We start from the raw sequence: 24,331 nt of genomic DNA, 5'->3' as shown, positions 1-24,331 counted from the left end.
CTTCCTTGTCCCAAACACATACTAACAAAAATTTTCTTAGTCATCATTTTATTATGTGGGTTCTCAGGTTAGAAAAGTGCCAGAACTGGGTCTGATTTGGGGCCCCTTCCTTAGCACAACTTCCATCCTCACAGGAACCCACACAGTGAGGCCTAATGGAGAAAGGGGAGATTAAAACAGGGAACAGGGCTGCACTGGGAGCCTAACCCCCACCCAGTCACACAGGATCTGTGCAGAACCCAGCTCCCATTGTGTTGACTTCATCTCCCAGCTGCTCATCCCTCTGGAAGTCCCTGCGCCTCTGAAGGACAGGTCCAGACATGCCCACATAGGAGGGTCCTTGAACTGCGCTTTTCCCAAGCCCCTCAGCTCTGTCCAGGTCTCGTAGCAGGATTCTAACACACTCTTCCTCCACCAAACTCTCCCCCTTCCCTGGTTTTGCCACATCCCGCACGGGGTGGCGTTTCCCCCTCTCAGTGCTGCCTCTCTTCTACCAGGCCCAGCCCATCCTTATTGCTCTTCTATTTTGGGCCCAGGCTCAGGGCTCCAAGGGCTCTTCTTCCATCCACATGGTGACGTCCACCACCTGCACAGCAGCTAAGATGCCCCTGACACCTGGCTTGGTAAATCTATTGTTTTAATCATGGCCAGAAATGGGACCAGGATGGGGGAAGATAGGGGAGCAGAAGTCCTCTTACCGTAAGGGGGTCCATGGCTGCACCCACCTATGCTGTGAGATGGGGATGATCCCCACTGTATCCACAGAATTCCTGCTCTGTCTGCTCCTGTGTCCAGCTGCCTCTTTCCTATTCATTTAAAACCCCGCCCTAGGCCCTCCCTTTGCCAGGACCAGCTGCTCCCCCTCAGCCCTGTACCCTGGAGACCAGGGGAACTGATGTTAGTGCCACACAATGAAATCTTCTGGGAATGGGAAGAGAGGACAGAGATGTTCAAAAAAGGTGGGAATAGAATTTAAAGTCATAGCTAGAGGGGACCTTAGAGACTCTCTGGTCCAACTGCCTCATTGTACAGGTGGGGACCAGGATTTGCCCAAGGTTCCACAGCCAAGCCTAGAGCCATTCCTTAGTCATTAACCCATCTGAACCCTATGGTAGTGCTGTGAACAGGACAGGGGTTTTATCTCAGTTACTGTGGGTTATTTCTGCGCCCAAGATAAATAACTTGTTTAAAGTCACACAGCAACATGGTTACCTGATTATATCTAGAAAGATATAAACATATGGAGAGTTAAGTTCATGGGATACTAGAGGTAGGTCTCATGATCAAAAATCACCTTCCCAGTACATCACAGGATCTTATTTATCAGGGAGTGCTTCTTTTCACGGGGCCTCAGTTTTCCTTTCAGGAAAATGGGCACAAGGATGCATACTCACTAGGGGAAGACATCTCGCCTGTGTCCCAAAGCCCTAGAGAGATAACCAGTTCTACCCCAGCAGTTCCAAGGGGGAAAAGAATGAAGCCGTCCTTGCGAAAATAAGGTGCCATGGTGACAGAAGCCATGACAACTGAGAGTGGGGAGCAGGCTGGGCCCAAAGGTGCCATCAGGCAGAGTCCTGAGGGAATGAGTGGAGGGAAGCAGAGAAAGCACTTGGCCTCATCAGTCCTTCTTAGCTGTCAAGAGATCCAGTCCCCAGTTTTAGTCACAGAGGGCAAGGGGCCCAAAACCACAGGACCTCATGGCTCATGCCCAAGGTACTTCCCCACACATGCTGGCATGTTCTTCTACTTCTCCTGCTAAGAACTGCAACTGGCAGATAGGGCACTGGACCCAGGAGACAGGTGATGAGCTCTCTGAGGAGGACACCCACAGCACAGATGGCGATGAAGGAGGTGATGAGGAGGGAGAGGCTAGGTGAGGTGGGGAGGTCTCTCCACAAGTGGCAGCATGCTGGGGAAGAATCTCAATGCTGAAGGAGGCTAAGGGGGAGAGAAAGAGGTAAGCAAAATTGGGCCTGCTCCCAGCAGGATGCCACCCCAAGCAGCCTGTCAAAATGCAGCTGTTTTTATAGGAACTGAATATTTTACATAGAGACACTATTGGGTCATGCATCCACTAAACATTAATCCAGTATCTACTATGTGCCTGATACTGTGCTAGGAGTCGAGGCATTTAAACCCAGACCTGTCCTTATGGACTGTATGTAGAGTTAGGGGTAAAGCTAAGCGATGACCGCAAGTAGGTATGATACAAAGCAGAAGGCGAGAAGTGGGAAGCCCAAGGGAATGGGAGAATGCTGCAGGATCTCATTTGGGAGAGATTATCTGAGAAGATTAGAGAAGACTTGGCATATAAGTAACATTTGAACAGAGACTCAGAGAGTAAGTAGAATTTGGACACAGGAAAAAGTTATGAAGGAAATTCTAGGCCCTCTTTGATAGTGATGTTTTTTGGGGGCTTTTTTTCAGTAGTGTAATTTTAATTAAAAAAAAAAAATCTTTATTGATTTCAGAGAGAAGGGAGAGGGAGAGAGAGAGAGAAACACCAATGATAAGAGAGTCGTCATTGATCGGTCTGCCTCCTGCACGCCCCTGACAGGATCGAGCCCACAACCCAGGGGTGTGCCCTGACTGGGAATAGAACCGCAATCTCCTGGACCCTAGGTCAGTGCTCAACTGCTGAGCCACACCCAGCCAGGCTCAGTAATTTATTTTTAAAGGTATCTTTAAGTATTCTATTGGCTCCTAATGAGCAATCTTGCATAAACAATTAGAGTGAGAAAAAATATCTGATGGTGTTTTTATACTGGTTTGTTTCATGTTTCTCCTTGAGGGCATGGCCCATCCCTTCCTCAGCTTGGCCGACACAGTGTGAGCAGGTGCTCAGTATAGACTTGTATGTAACTGCCCAGCAGACAGAGGCTAGGAGTCCAAGTTCAAATGTTTCCTGGCACCATTCTCAGATCTCCTAATCTGCCCTCAAGTGATGCTTTGCAGTCCCATAACAACCCCCTGGCCCAAGCAGCTTACCTGTACAAATGGGGCACTCTCCACTATCCTGGACTCTGCTAGTTTGGGCTGGGGGTTGGTGGTGGTCTCTCCGCCCTGCCTTTGCTCTCCCTCTCCTGTTTGGTTGAGAGTTCAACTTGGATAAAGGCCTGTGAGAAAGAACAGTTAAAGACCAGTTATTGGCAAGAGGCCATAAGGTCTGAAGGAAACTTAAAATTAGGGTGAAAAAAATGTAGACTAGTGATGTGGAGCCAGAAGTCCTGAGTTGGAGTCCTGCTTTTCCCATTTGATATATCAGACTTTAGGGAAGTCATTTAACCTTTGAACATCTGAGAACAGAGTTTCTATTACTGCGTTTAGATTTATTATTTTTTTATTGAGATATATGCACATCCCATAAAATTCATCCTTTTAAAGTACACTACTCAATGGTCTTAGGATATTCACTAGGTTGTGTGAATATCCACAACTATTAAATTTCACAGTTTTATGACCTCCAAAAGAAACTCTGAATCATTAGTAGTCACTCCCATTCTTCTATCCCCACAAACCCTGTATATACCCAGTATATCTTCTCTGGAGAAAAATCTATTCAGATACTTTGAACATTTTAAAAATTAGGTTCTTTTATTGTTGAGTTGTAAGAGTTCCTTATATATTCTAGATACAAGTCCCTTATGGAATGTATGATTTGGAAATATTCTCTCACATATTCTGTGGGTTATCTTTTTATTTTCTTGACAGTATCCACTAAAGCAGAAAAAGATTTAAATTTTAATGAAGTCCAAGAAATACAGTGTACTGAGCTTCAAATTCTGGTTCACTACAGGGCTGCCTCCTTGCCCAGCTCCAAGCCTGACAACATGTGGACAAGGACATCTTTTCTCTACTACCCTCTAGGTCTAGACCACGAGATCAAGACCAGATACAGGGTACTCTCTGACTTAACTGAAACATGAGTGGGGAAGGACAAGTGAAGAAGCACAGTAAGGTTTGGGGAGGTGATTTGGCTCTTTCAGGTTGACATACTTACCTGCGAGGTCGCATTTTCTGTCTCTTTGGCTTGTCCACATCATTCTCTGAGTTTTGTTCCTCTGGTCTGGGCTCTGTGTGAAAATGCTCATTCAGTCTAGCTCATTAATAAAAGGGCTTTCCCACATGATGCTCCTTCTTTTTAAAAATTTAAATAAAAATGTTTTTATTGATTTTGAGAGAGAAAGGAAGTGAGAGGGAGAGAAACATTAATGTGAGAGCGAAACATCGATAGGTTGCCTCCTGCATGACGCCTAGGGATCATCCCAGCCCACAACCCAGGCAGGTGCCCTGACCAGCAATCGAACCAGCAACCTTGCAGTAGTACATGGGAAGACGCCTCACCAATTGAGCCACATGGGCCAAGGCTGATGTTCCTTCTTTTAACAATATTCTTTCTATTCTCTTTTTCTGGTTAATTCTAAGTCTTAGAGGAAATGCTAATTCCTGTGAGGAAGTTTCCTTGGGTTCTCTAATCTAAATCTGGTCATCCTATCCTGCTTTGCCTTTGAAGCACTTACCATAGTTTTAAGTTTTAGATTTCCTGTGTGACACTGACACAGGACTCTCCATTAGGGTAGGAGCATTGCTGTTTTATTTACTGTGACACCCTGGCACCTAGCACAGAACCTTGCACAGAGATGTTCAATAAATGTGTCAAGTGAGTAATAACAAAATCCAGCAACAACCATCCACCTAGTTATTTAGAACTTATGAAATACTGTGTATAGCATTTCATGTTTCAAAGTGCTTTCATAGCTCCAGTGCCCAGCCTGTAGGATACCTTAAAAAATTTAGTTTCCTTTCCTTTCTCCATCTCTTAAAATAATAAACATCCTTCCTTATGTGGCAGGCAGCTTCTGAAATGACTCCCATTGATTCCTGCCTCCTGATATTCATGCCTCCCCTAGAGTGTGGACAGGACCTAGTAACTTGTTTCTAATGAGTAGAATTTGGCAAAAGTGATGGGATGTAACTTCTGCTTAGGTTACAAAAGACTGACTTTTTTCTTGCTAGCACTCTCTCTCTTGTCTCATAGCTTGTTTGCTGTGAAGCAAGCTGCCATACTGTGAGATGCTCTGGGGAGAGGCTCTTGTGACAGAGGAACTAAGGGAAGCCTCAGTCCAACAGCCCTGAATCCTACCAACAAGCATGTAAGTGAGCTAGGGAGCAGATCCTTTCCAGGTGTGCCTTGAGATGACTGTATCCTTGTGACACATCCAGAGCCAGAGGACCCAGTTAAGCCACGCTCAGATTCCTAACCATGAGAAACTATGAAATAAGTATTGTTTTAAGACACTACATTTTGGGGTAATTTGTTATGCAACAATAGATAACCAATATACCCTACTCCTGCAATGAAATCATATACTCATTATTTCACTAATTTGTTCAGTTCTTTGGAATGATAAACCATTTCCTTAAAAAATTTTTCAAAAAAAAAAAATAATTTTTTTCCAGTGAAGCACTGAGTAAAACCAAGGGTTTTCAATGAGAACTCTGTATGTTTTCTCTCTCTTGCTATAGTTCTTCTTGAATAGTAAGAAGAACAAGAGCTCTGGGTTCACATCCCAGTTCTGCCACTTATTAGCTGTGTGACTCAGAATACTTTACCTCTATGAACCTCAGTTACTGTTGTAAAATTAGTTTAACAGTATCTACTTTGTAAGTTTGTGGTGAATATCAAATAAAGTTAGTAAAAGTGCCCAGCAATGTCTGGTACAAAGTAGGAACTCCAGAAGGTTTAATCCTTTCTTCCTCTGTGATAAAAGCACACTATTCCCCTACTTTATTTCTCCAATAAGCTCCATAGACCATCACCCTGACTTAATTGTTCTTCTGAGATGATCACAGAACATTAATACTGCAAGAGGCCTAAATACTATTTGGTTTAATTCCTTTGCTTTGAAGATGAGAGAACTGAAGCCCAAAGAGATTAGGATTCCTGATTCCTAGGCCAGTGCTCCTTCTTTCTTTCTTTTTTTTAAAAAAATGTTTTTATTGATTTTATTTTTATTATTATTTTTTATTTATTTAGAGAGAAAAGAAAGGAGAGAAACACCCATTGGTTCCCTCCTGCACACCCCCTACTGGGGATTGAGCCCACAGCCCAGGCACGTGACCTGACCAGGAATTGAACCAGTGATCTTTTGGTGCATGGGATGATGCTGAACCAACTGAGCCACACCATAGGCCAGTGCTCTTTCAATTACTATACCATATTTGGTTTCTCTTCTGGTAATGACACTGACAATTGTCTTTTCTCCCACATGAAGTCCCATTTGTGAGCCATCCCTGAAGAGCAGTGGTGGATTCTAGGAGGAAGGGTGGTGCTAGGGAGAGCAAGGAGCCAAAGGTGGGTCATGGGACCTCACCTGCACTATCTGGATGACTGGGACCTGGTTCTTCAGGGTTGTTTTTTGGGCTTGCCACAATGGCTGAAGGTGCCCTGCGGGCGGCTGAAAGCACCATGCGAGCTGAACGCCCCAAAGTCCCTGGCTGCAGCTGCTTTAGGATATTCTTAAGCTCTGAAATTTCCTTGGTGCTCCTGCAGGGAAACAGAAAGTACTTGGTTTCACTCAGAACAGAGACTCCATTTTGCTCACTCAAGTCAGTGGCATGTAACCAAGAAAGCCAGTTTGATATACAGATATAGGTCTGGAGTTTGTGATTAATTGGGGGAACTGAGGTGGGGTTTGCATCCTATGAACGACTTAGTTTTTCTTTCCCAGGAGAAAGAACTGAAAAGTGGCTGACCTCCGCTCTGAATGAGATCTCCATTCTGGCAGCTACGTACGTTTGGGGATCTGGGAAGAATGTCCTCCGGATGGAAGGATTAGCCATCCAGGGGCTGGGACCAGAGTCTGAAGCATTATAAGAGCCCTGAAAAGAAAATAGAGAAATATAAAATATGAATATTCACCACCAGGGGACGCTGCCACCTAGTGCCATGCATACTACCAAACCTGATGACTTCAGCTCAGTGAGTGAATGTACCTGCTACAACTTGTACGGGGTACCTTTGCTTGTGTGCATACTCTCTTCCAGCTCTAGGCTGTGATTTTGTATATTTTCCCCCCCCAATGCTAAGGGTTCTATCATGATCCTGAAAGACCTGGGATAAAAGAATACATGCTGTTGGGGAGGAAAAGGGCTATGGGATTGATATCATATGCAAACTGATATTGAAAGCACATATATATACATATATGTACATATATATATATTTGTGTATATATATAAAATTGATTCATGTAGGTACAAAAATCACTCATCTATATACACCTATGTGAAACAAATAATACACATATATTTCTTTATATTTTAAAATAGTTCTGTTTTGAACTATTTGGAGACATTTTTATCACTTTTCTAAATACTGTTTAATAATATTGCTTAATTTCCATTACTATTATTTTGTAAACAATTTTGTTTACCTGCAACTAAAAATATAACAATTTTAGCCATCTATAAAAAACCTAACAATTTCTAGCCATGTATAAAGAGAGATGTGTATATATGTATGTGTATATAGATGACACATATCTCTTTCTAGCAGCCACTATATCTATCACAGGCATTTTATAAACCTCTCTCCTTCAAAATCCAGAAATGTCTATGTGTAATAACCACACAATAGATAATTTCTACATAGATTTTATGTGGAATGCTACAATTTCTTAATTCTTTGCCAAAACTCAATTTATCTCCATTGATTCATCTGTGGCTAGTTCTTTTTATTTTTTTCAAATTTCCTTGAAGTTTAAAAATTAAACTTTAAATTCAATTTTTTCAGCTCTGTTCTGGCTGGTTTGGCTCAGTGGTTAGAGCATTGGCCTGTGGACCAAAGGATTGTGGGTTTGATTCCCTGTCAAGGGCATGTACTTCAGTTGCAGGTTCGATCCCCAGCCTCACTTGGGGTGCATGAGGGAGGCAACCAATTGATGTGTCTCTCTCTCCCCTTCCTCCCTCCCTTCCACTCTCTCTAAAATCAGTGGAAAAAATATCCTCAGGTGAAGATTAAAAAAAGTTTTTTTCAGCTCTGATTCTTCTATCACAGATTCTTTTAAAGGTAAATGTGTTTCTTGTAAAGCATGACTTTGGCCTCATTCTGCAAATTTGAGAAATAGCATTTTTATTCACATTCACTATTTAATATTTTCTAATTGCCATTACAATCTCATCTTGGACCTAGCATTAATTTTGAAATATTTTGTTTACTTTACCAGAGTTTTTATTTTTTCTTTACCATGTCTCATAAATTTTAGAGTGAATACTACTACACATGGTAATGAGCTGGATGTATAGAGATGGTTAACTTTAACTCTAAATGAGATCCCCAGCACAGGCTAAATGGAGCCAGGTGGCCTAGGTTTAAATCTACTCTAAGACTTATTTAGTAGTGTGACCTGGGACATCCCACTATACTTCTCTGGCTTCTGTTTCCCTTACTGGAAAATTGGTGATCATAAAAGATCCTATCCTATTTCACAGGATTAAAAGCCTTTATGTTTTGCTTTCACTATAATTTACCATTAGAAGGATACATTAAAAAAAAGCCTATGTCATTTTAGACATCTTAAATTATAAAACTGAGTGCCATCAATTCCTGTCCATGTATCAATCCTCTCTCATAGAAATGTTTCAGGATCTCCTTCCCCTATGGTTTCACGAGGTAACTGCAACATGTTTCATTCTGCTGTTGAGGTTCAATGCCTTTCTGACATTATGGCTCCAGAGTTACTGACTCCCTTCCTCCTTGATCCCACCATGGTCCTAAAAGTGCAGAGTAATTTAGATGGCCCAAATGGAAAAGACTCCACAAAGTCTTTATTTATCCTATAATTAAGGAGACCATCCGTCCTGGTTTGCCTGGGACAGTAGTGCTTATTATATGTGTTGTCTCAGTATAATTATTACTATCATTATTTTTTGTTAATCCTCACCCGAAGATTTTTTTTTTCATTGCTTTTCAGAGAGAGTGGAAGGGACACAAGGGGGAAGAGGGGGGAGAGAGAGAGAAACACATCGATGTGAGAAAGACACTTTGATTGGTTAGCTCGTGCATGTGCCTGGAATGGGGCTGGCTGGGGATTGAACCTGCAACCCAGGTATGTGCCCTTGACTGGGAATCGAACCCATGACCCTTTCGTGCACAGGCTGGCACGCTAACCACTGAGCAACACGGGTCAGGGCCTCAGTATAATTATTAATAGCACTCGTTTTTGCCCTCAAAGTGGCCTAGTTTGGATGATAAATTTTATGATGACACTATCTACAACTCCCCTCTGAAAGGTCATTTATATAATGAATATGTGTACTCAAAGCCTACTTTGTTCCAGCTGCCAGGAATGCATTATGGAACAAGACAAACAGGTTCCTAATCTCACAGAGCTCCCACTTGATTGAATAGCTCTAGCTCCATTCACGTCAGTTCCCAGCACTTGAGTATCAGAACCTGGCAGAGCACACTGAACTGCTTCCACTGGTCCTTTTGCATTGTTTAGCCCTTTCCACAAGGGAAATCTCAGACCAAGCTTAACTTGTCTCAGCTCTCTGGGTCTCTCTCAAGGCTGTACAAGACCATCTACTCCCCGCCGCCGCCTGCCCTAACTCCCTTTTCTCTTCCCAATGTCCAGGCTCTTCTTTTTCTCAGTAACCCCAATAGGAGTGATGCTTGTGAATTCACTCCTGGGAACTGAAATTCTTTTGGTTATGTCAAATGTTTGAAGCTTCTAAAAATGTATAGTGTGCATAAAAGTGCACATAGTGGAATGACAGGAGACCTGATTTCTGGTTCCTACTCTGTTCTGACTCGCTGTGTGAATCTGCATATGTAAGTTTCCCCATTTGAGATGTAAAATGAGGTGGTTGGGGCTTGGTGATCTCTAAGTATTTTTCTATCTCTAGAATTCTATGACTCTAGCTTTGTGTGATTATATCTTAATATTTGTTAGTGAAGTATGGTGGAAGGTACTGGCTTGGAAAGATAAATGGAGACACCAGTGACAAGAAAAGAGGAGTCAGAATAGGCTTAGGAAGAAAAAAAACCTAGAAAACTGGCTAAGAAAAAGGGAGATAAATTGACTAGATACTCACACACAGCCAGAAACCTATCCATCCTCTCTTAGGTGTATATGTGTTTTGTACGGGGAGAGAAAGCAGGAGAACATGTGAAATCGCAAAGCACATATCTAAGAATTAGAAGGTGGGTCAGGGACCAACAATGACAGAGGGACTGTAAGTGAGTCCTGAGAGTTTCAGGTGCTAGAAGGAAAAGTCTGATGAAAGCTAGAGTCCCCAAGATCCTAGAAATAAAGTATGAGATTAAGTTTGAATCCCAAGAGAATTTCATTATGGCTAAAGAACAAATGGTCCAACAGCTTTGTGTACACTATATTGAAGGCTGACTCACTTAAATCTTTCACGTGTGAAAGGGAAGGAGTTGACTCCTACCTGTAAGAAAGGGTAGCAAACCCATTTATATTTATATTTGAATGTATGTGTGTGTATGTTTGTGTATAACTCAATCAAGCAACGGCTTCCCAATCAGAAACTGAAAAGGGTGGGAAAATATTAAGTCCTTGCTCCAGCATCACACGTACCTGGCTTAGCCCAGAGCTCACAGTGGCTGAGGGACCCACCAGAGGGTCATTTAAGGAGTCCAGAGAGGAACACACTCGCAGGAAGGCCAGGCCAAAGGACTCATGACGTGTAAAGGGTTGGGAGCAAGTCAGACGAAGTCGATCCCATGACTCACCTGAGGCTGGAGCCAGGAAATCATCTCAAGGAAAAGAAAATGAGAGGGAGAGGAAATGTATGAATGGGAGGGAGAAAGGAAGGGGAAGGTCAGTATGAGGAGGGGAAAGGACAGGGACTATTCAAGGACAGGGACTATATAGAGTAATCTCCAACAAAAGCAATAATGCAGGTCATCAGTAACTGACCCTTCAGGCCTTGGTGTCCAGGGTTTGACAGTGCCAAGCAAGCCAGTCAGGGCCCTCTCAACACCACCTCCCCTCCCTGCCATGGTTCCACACCATTGCCAAAACGAGTACATCCTCATTCCACACTTCTCTAGGGACTTTATCAATGTCTCATTTTAACAGGAGGTATCTGTAGTGTTGGGGTTTGGGGTGACCACTTGCTCAATGGAGTAGCTGATCTACATCTACCCTTCCTGGACCATGAGACCTCAGCCTCCTTCACAGCACTACATGCCCTAAACACTCACTCACAGTGTCACACACCAGTACCACAAACCCTTCTCACCTTCAATTCCCAGCACTATCTAGTAGGGCCTCATCTCTTCTACTTAGTTTGCCCCTCCATTATCACCCTTCCTTTATATTACAAACACTTCTAATTTAAACACAGACAAACCCTAAGTCCCCAGAAACCAGGAATCAGATCTTATGTTTTTTCTGCAGTGCCTAGTGAACACAGAGATTTGCACAGAGCAGAACTCAGGGGACATTAGGTGTTATGTAACTATAACCGTCATGCAGTCTTCTATCACTTATGTAAACATTCATCCTACAGTAACACTGACATTCACATTTGCATTTCTACAAACAAAACATACTAGTCACACATGTGGGTTCTACATCAGGCTTCAGGGAATCATATTGAGTGTAAATATTTATAAATCATTGCCCATAGAGATCCCGAGGTACCACGTAGTCTCACCATGGAGAACTCACTCACAAACATACCACATAGTTTTTCACTCATTAACTACCCTTTGCCCCCAACAGATATAACTAAGCCCCAGCATAGGTTCCCTCCCACCTATATTCTCACACCTACCAGCTCTTACAGCCCTCTGTCGTACCACAGCTCTTTTTCTCATAATCTATCTCTCTCCCTCAGTCTCTCTTCGTTTTCTGCTTTTGCCAACCTTACCATCTTTAAACATGCGGACCCCAGAGCGGTTTTTCCCCTGCTTTGAATCAGCTAGGGACATTAGCATGGTTGCAGGGAGCAGGGTGACAAAAGGTCTGTCCAGGGACCAGGAAGAACGGCCCACATCAATTTGCAGGAAAGCACAGCCACAGTTACCTGGGGACAAAAGGATGAGAGAAGGATATGGGACAGGGCTCTTATGACTATACACAAGGAAATCAGGTGGGAAGAGGATATTCCTCCATTCTAGAGCTAACTGGAAGCCCAGAAAGGTCAAGCAACACAATGAGCCAGTACCTGAAGTGAAACGAGACCTCAGCCCACTAAATCACAACGTGAAGGTAGGTTCACTGCACTCCTCTCAGCCAGAAAGAAGCCTTCCCCTGACTGAATAGACTTGCTGCTTCCCTGTCCTCTGGCTTGGCAGGCAGTGCCAAACTCTCTCTCTCTTAAATTCTTGCTAGGGAGGCTCTGTCATCCTGATACACCAAAGTTGAGGGTTCGATTCCTGGTCAGGGCACATATAAGAATCAACCAATGAATGCATAAATAAGTGGAACAACAACAAATCAATCTCTCTTTCTTTCTCCCCCCCTAAAAAAAAAAACTCAATCAATAAATAAAAATTTTAAAAAATCAGTTAAAAAAATAAATCCTTGTTAGGGAACCTGACATCTCTCTGTCCTGACAGAGCTGAGACCAATGGTCTTTGTCTGCTCTCCATTCCAGAGAATTCTAAGGCCAACCTTTTTAACTCATAAACTCCTATGAAGCTTTCCTGGATTAGCCTGCACAGTTCATCCCCAGCATCCTCTTGACAGATATTTAGAAATATATATAAATTATATTTGGTGGTATTGATAGTTATGTCAGTGTCCTAAGGCTTTACCCAGACCACTCAGATCAAAGCAGGGGAGGTATGTTGCATGATTCAAGCAGTGCCATTCAAATTCAATTCAATGTGAATGGAACCCTTAGAGTTTTTGCTAACACCACATACCTGCCCAAAGGCAAGGCCACATCTCCCCTCCACACCAGTTAGGGCTTATTCTATGAAGGCTGCTCAGCCAGACTGAATTAAGATATTGTGGTGGAGTATTTGGAGGAAAATGTTACTACTGTGTTCTCCTACAGAGGTTCCCAGGCCCCAGAGAACTCACTCACCCACATCGATGTAGCCAATGGGCACTGCCCTCTCCAGCTGTAGTTCTACTTTCAGTTGTCCACTCTTGTCCTGAGGGCAGCTGAGCCAAGGTCCCCTCTGTCTGTCTGGGTTCAGCAAGTTCTCCACAGGATACTTGGGATCCTAAGTCAGAGAGAAGAGAGAATCAGGAACCTTACTGAGCCCAACGGAACAAAGGATGCCCATGAATGAGGAATCCCTGTATTCCCAAATCATTCCAGGCATCCCAACATGATAGGTAAGGCACTAGACGGGAGTCCATAGGAATGCAGCTATCACATACCAAGGGATTTACGGACACTGTTTACCTCTCTTTCATTTACCAGACTACCTCATTCAATCCTCAGAACAACTTTAAGTAGTTACTATTATTGCTTCATAGTTAACAGATCAATAAACTGAAGCTTGGGTTCAGAAATTCATCCAAGGCCAAAAGGCCAAATAACCAATCAGAGTCAAAACTCCCAGGTTTCTGAATCCAGAGCTCTTAACCACCACACTATACTATTTTTTTCTTTTCTTTTCTTTCTTTTTTGTTGTTAATCCTCACCTGAGAGTATTTTTTCTTTTTTTTTTTCCTTTTTTTTTAGAGAAAGTGGAAGGGGGAGTGAGGGAGAGGGAGAGGGAGAGGGAGAGGGAGAGGGAGAGGGAGAGGGAGAGGGAGAGGGAGAGGGAGAGGGAGAGGGAGAGGGAGAGAGGGGGAGGGGGAGGGGGAGGGGGAGGGGGGGGAGGGGGAGGGGGAGGGGGAGGGAGAGGGAGAGGGAGAGGGGGAGAGAGAGGGAGAGGGAGAGGGGGAGAGAGAGGGAGAGGGAGAGGGAGAGGGGGAGAGAGAGAGAGAGAGAAACATCGATGTGAGAGAGACACATTGAATGGTTGCCTCCCATACGGGCCCTGACTGGGGCGGGGGATCGAACACACAATATAGGTACATGTGAATCTTCGGTGTTTGGGCTGATGCTCTAACCACTGACCCACACAGGCCAGGGCTCTTTTTGTTTCAATCCTCACCTGAGGACATGCTTAGACAGGGGGAGGGGCGGAGAAAGAGAGGGGGAGAGAGAGGGAAACAATCGATAGACTGCCTCCTGTACACACCCTGACCAGGAACCAAACCTGAAACCCAGGTATGTGCCAGGCAGGGAATCGAACTTGCAACCTTTTTGGTATACAGGACGACACGCCAGTCAACTGAGCCATCCAGCTAGGGCCTATTTTTTCATTTATAAGGTGTTTTCACAGATATTTGTCTTCAAAGTAACCTTATGAGATAAGAAAGGCAAAGATTTTTATTGTAAGTTTACAACTGATGGTCAGAAATAAAGTGATTCATTCAAAGGCTACAGTATCGATACTGAGATAGAAATTCTCAGTTCTAACCCCAAGTCTGATATTTTTGGTGGAAAGGCCTTGAACAAACTACTTTCTCTCTCTGGATCTAAAATTCTTCATCATAAGTACAATGAGGAGACTAGACTCATGGTTTTCAATCTAGTTTTTTGCTTTAGCAATAAAACCCTCCCTTTTAACTGAAGTTTTATACTAAAGTGTGCATGTGTGTGTATGCATGTGTTTTTTCAATAAAAGCACAGCTCTGGTTAAAGCACAGTTTGGGGGGATGTTTGCCTAGAGACATACTTATCCCTTCTTCAACTTCTAAAAGTGGGTTCTCACAGAGTACAGTTTGAAAACCACAGAATTAGAAAATAGCTGATGTTCTCTAGCATTTTATAAGGCTGAGACTGTGATGAAAACCATTTAGGCTGACTATGTAGGTAAGGAGGATAAGGGTATCTTTTGTTCTATTTCACTTAGAATAGGAGCTGATACAATAGCTCCTAAAGACACTCTAAGGGTCTTTCTGAAATGTGTGGAGATGTTTTTGACTGTCATTATGTCATTAGGGTTTAGAGGCCCTGGATGCTAAATATTCTACCATGCAACCGATACTGCTATAAAATGCAAGCTTATCTGACCCAAAATCCCAATAGCACCCTTTGAGAAAGACTAGGGTAACAGAAGGGGAAGAGCAGGGAGGATGGGTAAATGGATAGGGAAGTGACAGCAGAGGAAAGGAAGGGAAGTCCTTAATCACCACAGTGGATGAGTGCTAGGTCCTGGAATCTAGTTCTAATCAGGGTAATCGGCATTTCCTGAAAGTGGACTTTTAGGGAGGAGGCTGAGATCACCTTTGCTGAAGGTGCTGATATACTCACAGGTCAGGGATGACCTTGAGTGTCCTGGTCTGCTCTCAATAACAGTGACTAAACTTCCCTCTGGGAACCCTGGTATAGACTTTGGTCCTATAGCTTTGCCAGTTCCCTCCAAACTAAGGGTGGGATCTGAGGTTGTTTCCTCTTTACCTTTAATTCCTGGGAACAGTTCTTTTACGTGTCCCACATTGTTTTGGGAACAACCTGATGGAAAGAGTTACGTTTCCCTACTTCGACTCTGGACTCCCAAAGAAGGGACAATGTCTCTCCTATTAGGATGGGAGTCTCCTAAAAGTGGAGCTAAGTCTTCTATTTTTTTATTTTCTACTCCTTTCAGTCACCAAGAAAAAAACATGCCTGCTAATTAATATACCTGAGAGGAAAACGAAACCACGTGGCTAATCTTCACAGGAGCCATGGTAGGCCCAAGCAACTGTCCTAAGTACAAGGCAAAAATGTTTTCTCCTGAGATTTCTTCTGTCACCACTTTGGCACTGTCTACATTTTGGTCCCGTCAGCTTCCAGAAGAGAAAGAATCTTCATATTACTCCTGAAGAAGAGAACAAAAGAAAAATACACTAGCCATGGCTGTTTCTCTGGTAACAGGAGTTATTTGTAGCAGTCAGACTGTTTCTGATTACCATGACAGGCTGGGGGGAGGGGGCAGGGACCAGATCTGTACCAACTGATGAGATTCCAACAAATGAAAACTGGAATGCAACCACAGGGCAACAGAGCAGCAAGTACAAAAGATATATTGATATGTTAATGTTGGATTTATCCATAGGTGAGCTCCCAAGGGCATGGATTGTGCCTTAAATCATTCATCTTTATATCCCTAGAGTCTGGCACATAGTAAAGATGTGCAACACATGTTCAACTAAATATATAATACAAGTCTCTTTTTTTTTTTCTTGCCATAAAATGCATTTTCCTAATTTATCTCTGCATTAAGTCACTCTCCTAGAAACCTTCAATGGCTTGCTGATGTGTGAGAGTCCTTTGCTACATGGTAGGTACTTAATAAATATTAATTCAGCTTGCTACACGGTAGGTACTTAATAAATATTAATTCAGCTTGACCTCTCAAACATCTACAATGCAGATCTCTCCATTCTCTGCTTCATCTCCTATTCCTTTCATAAGAGGATGTGTTTTACCTATCAGTGTTTTTTATTTAATCTTAAAAGTTCATATGGGTATTTGTACATTTATCTTTTGCTAAACTTTTTAAGGAAATTTTTAAATATATGCAAAAACATACATATTAGTATAATGCACTCACATGCATCCATCACCTATCTTCAACAATTCCTTGGCCAGAGGTGCTTTAAAGTTGTCCGAGTGTCTATAGGCAGATCTCTCTCCAAATATTTATACCCTGCCCTTTGTACTCATGTTTGTTATCCACCTGGCTCCTGAATATAAGTCCACCACCCCTGATATATTCAGGGCCATAAAGGTCTTCCTGCCTCCTTCCCGCCCCCAAATATTTTTCTCATCTCCAAGATTTTGCTCATGCCATTGACTCTGCTTGGAATGCTCTTTCCCCTTCCCACTTGTCAAATCGAATGCATCTTTGACACTCAAATGTCACCTCCACTCTGTTCAAATGGCTCAAGGTGACAGTTCCAGCCTCTCAATTCTGTATTATAATTATCTGGGTATATATCTTATGTCCCTTGACCAATTGTAAGCTCTTGGAGGACAGGCTTCATGTCTGATTCATTTCTGTATCCTCAGTGTAAGAGGAAGAAATTTACAGTTCTGGATTAGCAAATATCTGATGAATGAATTAATGACCACAAAAATTGAGCTCCAAAGGGCCAGCAGTCATGGAGTGCTCAGAGTGGGATAGCAAGAAACTCTTAGTGAAAGGCATCTAAAGGTCAAGCATTCCTCACAGATCACATTCACTATGGCACCAAGGCTTCAAAAAGAGAAGAATGCATGAGTCCTGAGTTACCTTTCTAGGCCTCCATATTAATTAGAGCTGATTATTCTCATAATAGGAACTTGCTGAACATTCAAAAATCTTCCTATTCTCTGCCAGATATTGGAAATATAAAAATAAGTAAGATATGATTTGTTTTGGAGAAATTCCCAGTATACATTTATGAATACTCCATCCTCTCACATCACCAACATACTGAGGTCTGACCTAGCCAGCCCCCAAAATACACTTTAGGCTTGGAGACCCTGAAGCTGTCAATGTTGGATATTTTATTTAGTTAATATTTTGGGGGTTGTCTGGTAGGTACTAAGCTCTGTACTAGGTGCTGAATACAAAGTGGTGAATAAGACATAGACAGTCTTTTTCATGAAGATCATCGTGTGTCAAATTGCCTGTAGTTATCCAAGGATTAAGTACTTTCTGACCTCCTAGCTCCAGCATACATACACACTGTTGTTCATGTTTTTTGGCAATGGCTTGTTTACCCTGTTTGTCTCTCCACTAATTAGTGAACTCTTTGAGGATATGGATTTTTGGCATGTTCATCATCTCTCACACCTAAGAGAGGTCCTGAAATACAGTAGGCATAAATAAACAGCCATTGAAAAGCATAATTAATAAGTCAATATAATTCAAATTAGAATTTCAGCAGATGTTTCTGGCAAACATGACAAATTCATTAATCAATAAAGGGCCACAAGTCGCTAAGATGATTCTAGAAAGATAGATTAAAGAAGTGAGGTTCAACTCCTTTGAAAAGAATTGCAACATCACAGTAATTAAAATGTACTGTCTATAGAAACAAGCATATAGGTGCCAGAAACAGACTCATATAAATGGGAATGTGCAACCTGCTTAATTGATTGTAAGAGAGCAGAATAATGGTTCTGTCAGATAAAAGATAAAGTAATAAATGGTGTACTGGTTCACAATGCGAAGAAAAATAAAAGTAGACCCCTATCTCATAACATATTTTAAAAATATACTCAAATGGATCAAAGATGGAAACATGCAAGATACTTTAAGGTAACACAAACAAGGTTAAAATGCAAATGACTGACTAAAAGATTCTTGCAACACATATAAACTTTGATAGTATTCAGATTATATATTTTTAAGTACTACAAATCAGTAAGAAAGGGGAAAGCAGCTCAACAGAAAACTGGAGAGAAGATACAAAAACATACAATTCACTTAAGATGAAATCTGAATGACCAAAAACCCATATTAAAAAAATCCTTGCCTTACCTAGTAATAAGGAAACTGCAAACCTTGTCCTATAAGATTGAAAAAAATTTAAGTGTTTACAATATAAAGGATTGATAATAATGTGGGGAAATGGGCCTCTCATAAACACTTCCAGTACATCTTAATTCTGACGAGCAACATTTCTAGTAGTTAACTTATTTGAACGGTGCAACTCTAGAAGGGACTCATATGTGCACAAGACACATACAATGTTTAAACTAGCATACATTAGTTGAGGAATGGTTAAATAAAATGTTATGTATCATATAACTGAATAATATTTACAGTTAAAAGGAATACTTAGATGTAAATATACATAAACATGGACAGACCTCAAAAAAATAGAGTGAAAGAATAAATCACAGATGATACACAGAAAATAGCACTTATATTCATTAAAAAAACCTAAAATTAAACAATACAATACTTATAGTCCGTGAATACACTTTTTTTTTTTTTAATGGACTGAGAGAATACACAGCTAATTATACTAGTTGCTTCTGGGGAAGATGAAAGAGTAATGAGTCTGAGAATAGAAGATAGGAAGTTCAACTTTTATCTGTATTATTTTATTTTTTTAAAAATGAGGAAGCAAATAGATCATGATGTCAATAGTCAATTTGGGGTAATGGGTATAGAGTTTGTAATGCTCTCTGTATTACTTTACATAATAAAAGTAATTCCCATTGTAAGTAAATAAATTGGCTGTAGATGGTGTAAATAATATTTACACTTGACAGCCCCAAAATAGTTGACTGGTGTTCTAGTACCTAGTGAGCCCACGGGTGAACCTCGCTCTGTTCACCGGATAGCTCGAGCAGGGACGCCCGGGGCGTGAACAAGGGCTGCAGGCTTGCGAGGTGTCGGGTCTGGATGTACAAATAACAGGTTGTGGAAATGAATTACAGTACTAAGCTACAAGCTGGGGTGCAGCACAGTGAATAAGGTGCATAAGAAGGGGGGAAAGGTAGGAGCTGGAGACGCAGGATGTGGGGTTGGAAAGAGTACCGAGATGTGTGACCCGTGGGTCCTAAGACGTGAGCACTTTGAAACAGCGATTTGGGGGCCGAGAAATTACCGCAAGGCTCTTCGACTCCTGGAGCGTAAGCCGCTCGGCTACTTCCAAGGCTCCTCGGAACACGTTGTTCTGGCCACCCCTCCTCCCTTTCGGCCACTACCCTCGCAACAACCCCCCAACGCTCCTCACTGAGGACAATGAACCTCGGAGAGGCGCCGCAGCCTCAGAACTTGGACCACAAACCCATTCTCCCGCCAATTGGGCCCTCTGACCTCCGCCTTCTGACCCAGAGACCTACTCTTCCGCCTCTCGAAGCCCGGGAATTCATTCTGGGGCCTCAAAAAGTCGCTGTTTCTGAAAAATGACTTCCACCGAGGCCAGAAGGCATATGCGGCAACCGGTAAAATACATTCATGGGTTATATGTTTATTCTTATTCTCTACAAATTTCCCTTCGAGAGAGCGGAATTTAAACTTCCGGGTCAGATTCAATGCATTCTGGGAAATATAGTTCTTAGCCTCCACGCCTCACTCCTTGGAGTCTAGAGTGAGGGAGCGTCGCGAAAGTTGACAGTTTATGGACCTTTCTCTTTGGTTCTCCAAACGGGAGAATTGGTGAAATATTTGCCCTGAAAATCATACAAGTCTAACTTCTCATTTTCCAAGAACCCTCCTCCGCCGAAGCTAGGAAGTGCAAGGGAACCGTTCCTCCTTGACCTTTAAGTGAGTACCATGTAGACGGTCTCTTAGTCCCCTTTGGGTCTTGGCCTGTTTCGATGCCCCGCCCTTCTGCCCGAGCCTACGCCGCTGATTGGCTAGCAGCTCTTGAGCGGCGGAAGCAGCTGGCTCGCGGGCGGACGGGGGAGGGGGAGAGCTGTGAAGATGGCGGCAGTGGTGGAGGTGGAGGTTGGAGGAGGTGCTGTGGGAGAACGAGAGCTAGATGAGGTAAGAGTTGAGAGTCGAGGAGAGACTCAGCCTAAAACTGAAAGGAGGAGCGAGGTGGTATCGGGAATAATTAATTTCCTAGGGTAGACGGGATCTGGAGAGAGAAGGAGCTAACTAGGGGGCGGATGCGCGGAGAGGGAAATCAGAGGTACCCTGAACTCCGGGACGCGAAGGCGGTCTTGGGGGTAGAAGACTTGCAGTTATCTCAGGGGTGGAGAGGGAGGACAGGGGAAGAAACCAGAGGGGTAGGGGTGTAAAATTTGAGATTTTTAGCTGGGGGCCCCTGGGTTAGAACTAGAGGGCTGAGAAGGTAGCTTGAGTTGGAGGGGCGTGGACTTCTGCAAGGGAAGGTCGGGCTTTACCTGTGGGAAAGGACCAAGTTTCAGGTGGGGGTTGGGGATGCGGGCCGGCGGAAAAGTGCTAATCTACTAGTATTATAGTTTTGCGTTATTTTTATGTAAGAGCTATTTTATTGATCCTTACAGACTAGAAGTTTGTACATAATGTATGCTCAGTAAAGTTTGGGTCAACTAATGAAAGAACAAATGGGTGAATGAATAACTGTATACCAGAATTCATCCATTCACTCATTTAAGAGACATTAACTGTCACCTTTGTGCTGAGTCCTGGGCTAAGTGATAGGGACTCAAGGGGCCCTTCCATTGCAGAGCCCACAGTCCAATGGTGAGAGACACACACGAAGACTAGTCATTTCATCAGAGGTGTACTGTATTGGTGGCACTGAGAAGAGGGTACTGATGCAATTTTGGCTGAAGAAGGCTTTCTGGAGGACCTGAGTTTTAAAGGTTAAATGATCTCTCCCTCCTAGACTTGTGAGTTCTTTGAGGGTGAGCTCTTTGAGGGTCCCCTTTAACCTATCTAGTAGACACTTAACAACTGCTGTGTTCAATTACCAGTGGTCCTTGAAGGAATCACGAGGAGGAAGGAGATACTAAGTTTGAAGGGAATGAAGGGAATGAAGAGAAGCAGAGAGAGAAGGTGAAAAAGAAAAGGGAAGAGATTCTGAGGCCAAAGATACATTTATAGCTAGGAGTGCTTGTCGCCTTGCACATGACAGTATTTGAACAGCACTGAGGTGTAGGAGGAAGGGAGTTAATTGTCAGGAATGGAACTAGTGGAATGTCTGGGGGATCAGGACCTTAGAGGCCCTGGCAATATTTTGGGTGGTGGGGTAGGTGGGGAGGATTGAGGATGAGATGGTTGGACAACTTGGAGGATTTGGTTTACCTGATTGTGATCACTAAGGTTGGGAGAGGAGACTGAAAAACAGACAGGTGGTCAGAATAGGAGTTGGTTTTTAAAGAAGATTTTATACCATACTTCCAGTCACTAGAGACTAGAGGTGTTTGGATACCACTTGGTTGGTGAGGTGGTTGTGGAAATGACCTCCAAGGCCTGTTCCAGGCTTAAGTTTCTGTGATTACAGTTGGCTGCGGTTCACAGATACATTTGAAAGCACCTTGAAAAAGGTAAATACTGTATTGAAGTTATTGTAAATGGTTTGTTAGTTATGGGCTCTCTTTTAGGGGAGCCTGATATCAGTTACATATATCAGGGTTCTTGATGTAAGACATTTTTGATCTTTGCTTCTTAGCTTTTCTTCCCTAATTGTTTTGTGAACTTAAGAACGTCTAGTAGCATAATATCCTTCCAGAGTGTCATGCCTGGAGGTCAACTTTATATGTAACCATTGGCATTCATCTCACACACTTCTGTTATCTGTTACTAAGAAAGAATATAATTTGTTGTCTGGAAATTCTGTATGGACTGGTTCTGCCCTATTCTTTGTGTTTTTAAGAAAGTAACTCTGAGAAGCAGGAACAGTCAGTCATTCCTTCAAACTCCAGTCAAACAAAGTCCCCCCAAAACGGGTCTGGTCTGGCAGAACTTAGTTTGTGTGCGAGTTTCTACTAGTGTCTCCCCAGCTGTTTCTTAGCAGCCTTAACTAGTGAAAGAAGGTGAAACCCATCCTTCAATTTGTAATTATGGTGATCTGTGTGTTATTCACTGGGAAATCACAGATGAGTAATACAGGATCTTTATCAACTTACAGTGTAGTGAAGAGACATGCAAATAAACCCTTACAATACAAGATAATTGCTGTAATGGAAGTGTGCAACAATTCAGTGGGACACGTGAGACAAGTACTTGAGTTGGCTAGGGGAAGTCAGTGAAGTCTCTATGATAGAGATGGGTTTACAGAGAAGCAATGATTTACATGTGGCATCAGAGTTGCCTTCCTGTAGCACTTTCTGCTTGGCAGGGACTGTACTGTGGAGTCCAGATTATTAAAGAGTAGTGGATAGCCTAGCAAAAATGCAGTTGGTACTCTTTGTCACTCCTTTGGAAAGATTGTGCATGCTGTGGTTTGTTCTTCAGAATGTTGTAGCTATGTTTTTCAATGTCAGATGCCGTTAATATGACAAGTAGTCTGGAACAGCAGCCATCAGTTCACTCACGACCCTTTCCTCCTCTTTTGTCTTTTTCTTCATTACTTTCTCTAATAGTTGAGGTAATCTGGGCTTTGCTAACTGCTTCTCATGTTTTAGAGAGGGGGATAGAGAAGAGGGCTTAAGAAAAGAGCGAACAGTAAAATAGGCTACTGTTTATTGAGTCCTTACCATAAACCAGCCCCTGTTTAAAGCCCTTTACTTTAATTATTTCATTTATTACTAACAGTAGCCCTGTGAGTTAGATTGTGTTAACCACATTTTATAAGTGAGGAGACTGAGGCTAGAGAGGTTAAGTAACTTTCCTAGAATTCCACAGTTTGTGAATGGGGAAGTGCAGATTCCAACCCATGTCTGCCAGTGCTATACTGAACTTATCCCATGAGACACTGGCACCTTGATTCCATTTCTTTCTCCATTATTGTGCTCTGAGGGTAAGTAACTTAAAACTGTATGGTCTCAATTATATGTGAAAATCAGTCTAATACATTTGATAAGTGACTGATTCAAAAGAGCATTTTGAGTCTCACATTTGTGAGGCAAGTTTTATTAGCACAGTATTCCCTATTTATGATCAAGGTAGTTGAGATTCAGAATATTTGAGACATGCCAGTGGTCTTGCAACTACTAAGTGGTATCACTAAGCTTTAAACCCATTTTTATAGATTCCAAAGTGTTTGTTTCCCCTCAGTTTAAAGGCCTAAACTGCAGACTCATCTTACTAAAGTAAACTACCCCTGTCTTTGTATACAAAAGTCCTATCTCCAAAACATGAAGCAGCATTTCATTCCTGAGAGGTTCAAAGTGGAGGCTAACAAAAGTAATATTGGTTTATCTATACAATAGGTCCTTTAATTTACTGATAATCTGATTCTCTTGAACCCCTGGTCATGATAAGTGATTAGCTCAGTGGTAGTTAGGGAAATGAGAGATGGGTCTAGCCAGCTCAGGCTGGGTGTTAAATAGGCTATGGTGACTGGCTAAGCTAAGTTCTTTCTCTCAACTTGCCAACCACAGGGTGCTTGAGCATGTTAATAGGATAAAGCCTGGGTACTGGCTAGGAGGCCCAGAAGCAGACCTACTCTTGGAGCCAATGAATTTCTCCTGGAAGGGGTATCTGGCCAACTCCTGAGAGGAATTGGAGGCATCATCTTGGCACAGAGAGCTGGCTTGGAAGCTAAGGTAGAAAAGCACTTCAACATGCAATCAGGGCCAGCCCATCCTCCTGGCCAGTGCCTGTGAATTCTGGGTGTGTCCACTCCCAGTGCTTATTCATCTGCCAAAACGGTGTGATAGGAAGATCAATGAGTAGTTTCCAGCTCAAGTTCAAAGCAAGTAGCCTGGTCTACAACTAACTTAAGGTATTATTGCCTCAAGTGCGTAATTTACCTCTCCTGGA

The 24,331-nt window shown here is 42.6% G+C and overlaps 2 protein-coding genes across 12 annotated transcripts in view; one reads left to right on the top strand and one right to left on the bottom strand.

Moving 5' to 3' along the window:
- Positions 1 to 38: 38 nt before the first annotated feature.
- Positions 39 to 19,995, bottom strand: XNDC1N (XRCC1 N-terminal domain containing 1, N-terminal like). 6 transcript variants are annotated; one of them, XM_081155550.1, is made up of 10 exons: positions 19,578 to 19,995; positions 15,671 to 15,847; positions 13,069 to 13,210; positions 11,905 to 12,060; positions 10,605 to 10,783; positions 6,797 to 6,882; positions 6,375 to 6,547; positions 4,001 to 4,073; positions 2,989 to 3,116; positions 39 to 1,938 (listed from the first exon to the last, which is right to left on the bottom strand). In XM_081155550.1, exons 2-10 carry the CDS (start codon positions 15,713 to 15,715, stop codon positions 1,703 to 1,705), a joined length of 1,218 nt encoding a protein of 405 aa, XP_081011676.1. In that variant the 5' UTR covers positions 15,716 to 15,847; positions 19,578 to 19,995; the 3' UTR covers positions 39 to 1,702. The 6 variants fall into 6 exon arrangements, with proteins under 6 accessions (XP_081011676.1, XP_081011677.1, XP_081011681.1 ...); XM_081155551.1 differs by having other exon boundaries at positions 19,508 to 19,957; XM_081155555.1 differs by having other exon boundaries at positions 10,605 to 10,765; positions 19,508 to 19,957.
- A 373-nt stretch (positions 19,996 to 20,368) lies between these two features.
- The window catches only part of RNF121 (ring finger protein 121), a 74,702-nt gene continuing 70,739 nt past the window's right edge, over positions 20,369 to 24,331 (top strand). For 4 of the 6 annotated variants that reach the window (XM_081155435.1, XM_081155432.1, XM_081155434.1 and 1 more), the window contains exon 1: positions 20,372 to 20,461. Coding sequence is in view for 4 of the 6 variants with exons in the window: in XM_081155432.1 (XP_081011558.1) it covers positions 20,457 to 20,461 (5 nt within the window). In the remaining 2 variants the exon portion in view is untranslated. Of the gene's footprint in view, positions 20,462 to 24,331 lie in introns of all 6 variants that reach the window. The other 2 variants (XM_081155436.1, XM_081155431.1) reach the window with 2 other exon arrangements.

Source organism: Miniopterus schreibersii (genome assembly GCF_964146895.1).
Source record: "Miniopterus schreibersii genome assembly, chromosome: 12".
NCBI lineage: Eukaryota > Metazoa > Chordata > Mammalia > Chiroptera > Miniopteridae > Miniopterus > Miniopterus schreibersii.
Note: the sequence above shows the minus strand (reverse complement) of the source record. Positions and strands in the feature narration are given on the sequence as shown.

What these genes read in the sequence shown, in the direction of transcription:
- XNDC1N (XM_081155550.1), bottom strand. Translation starts at nt 15,715, where the DNA reads ATGGCTCCTGTGAAGATTAGCCACGTGGTTTCGTTTTCCTCTCAG. An exon ending in GGTCCGCATGTTTAAAGATG is followed by an intron (nt 10,784 to 11,904) that starts GTAAGGTTGGCA and finishes CTTTTCCTTGAG; the next exon opens with ATGATTTCCTGGCTCCAGCC. An exon ending in CAGAAAATGCGACCTCGCAG is followed by an intron (nt 3,117 to 4,000) that starts GTAAGTATGTCA and finishes TCTTTCTCACAG; the next exon opens with GCCTTTATCCAAGTTGAACT.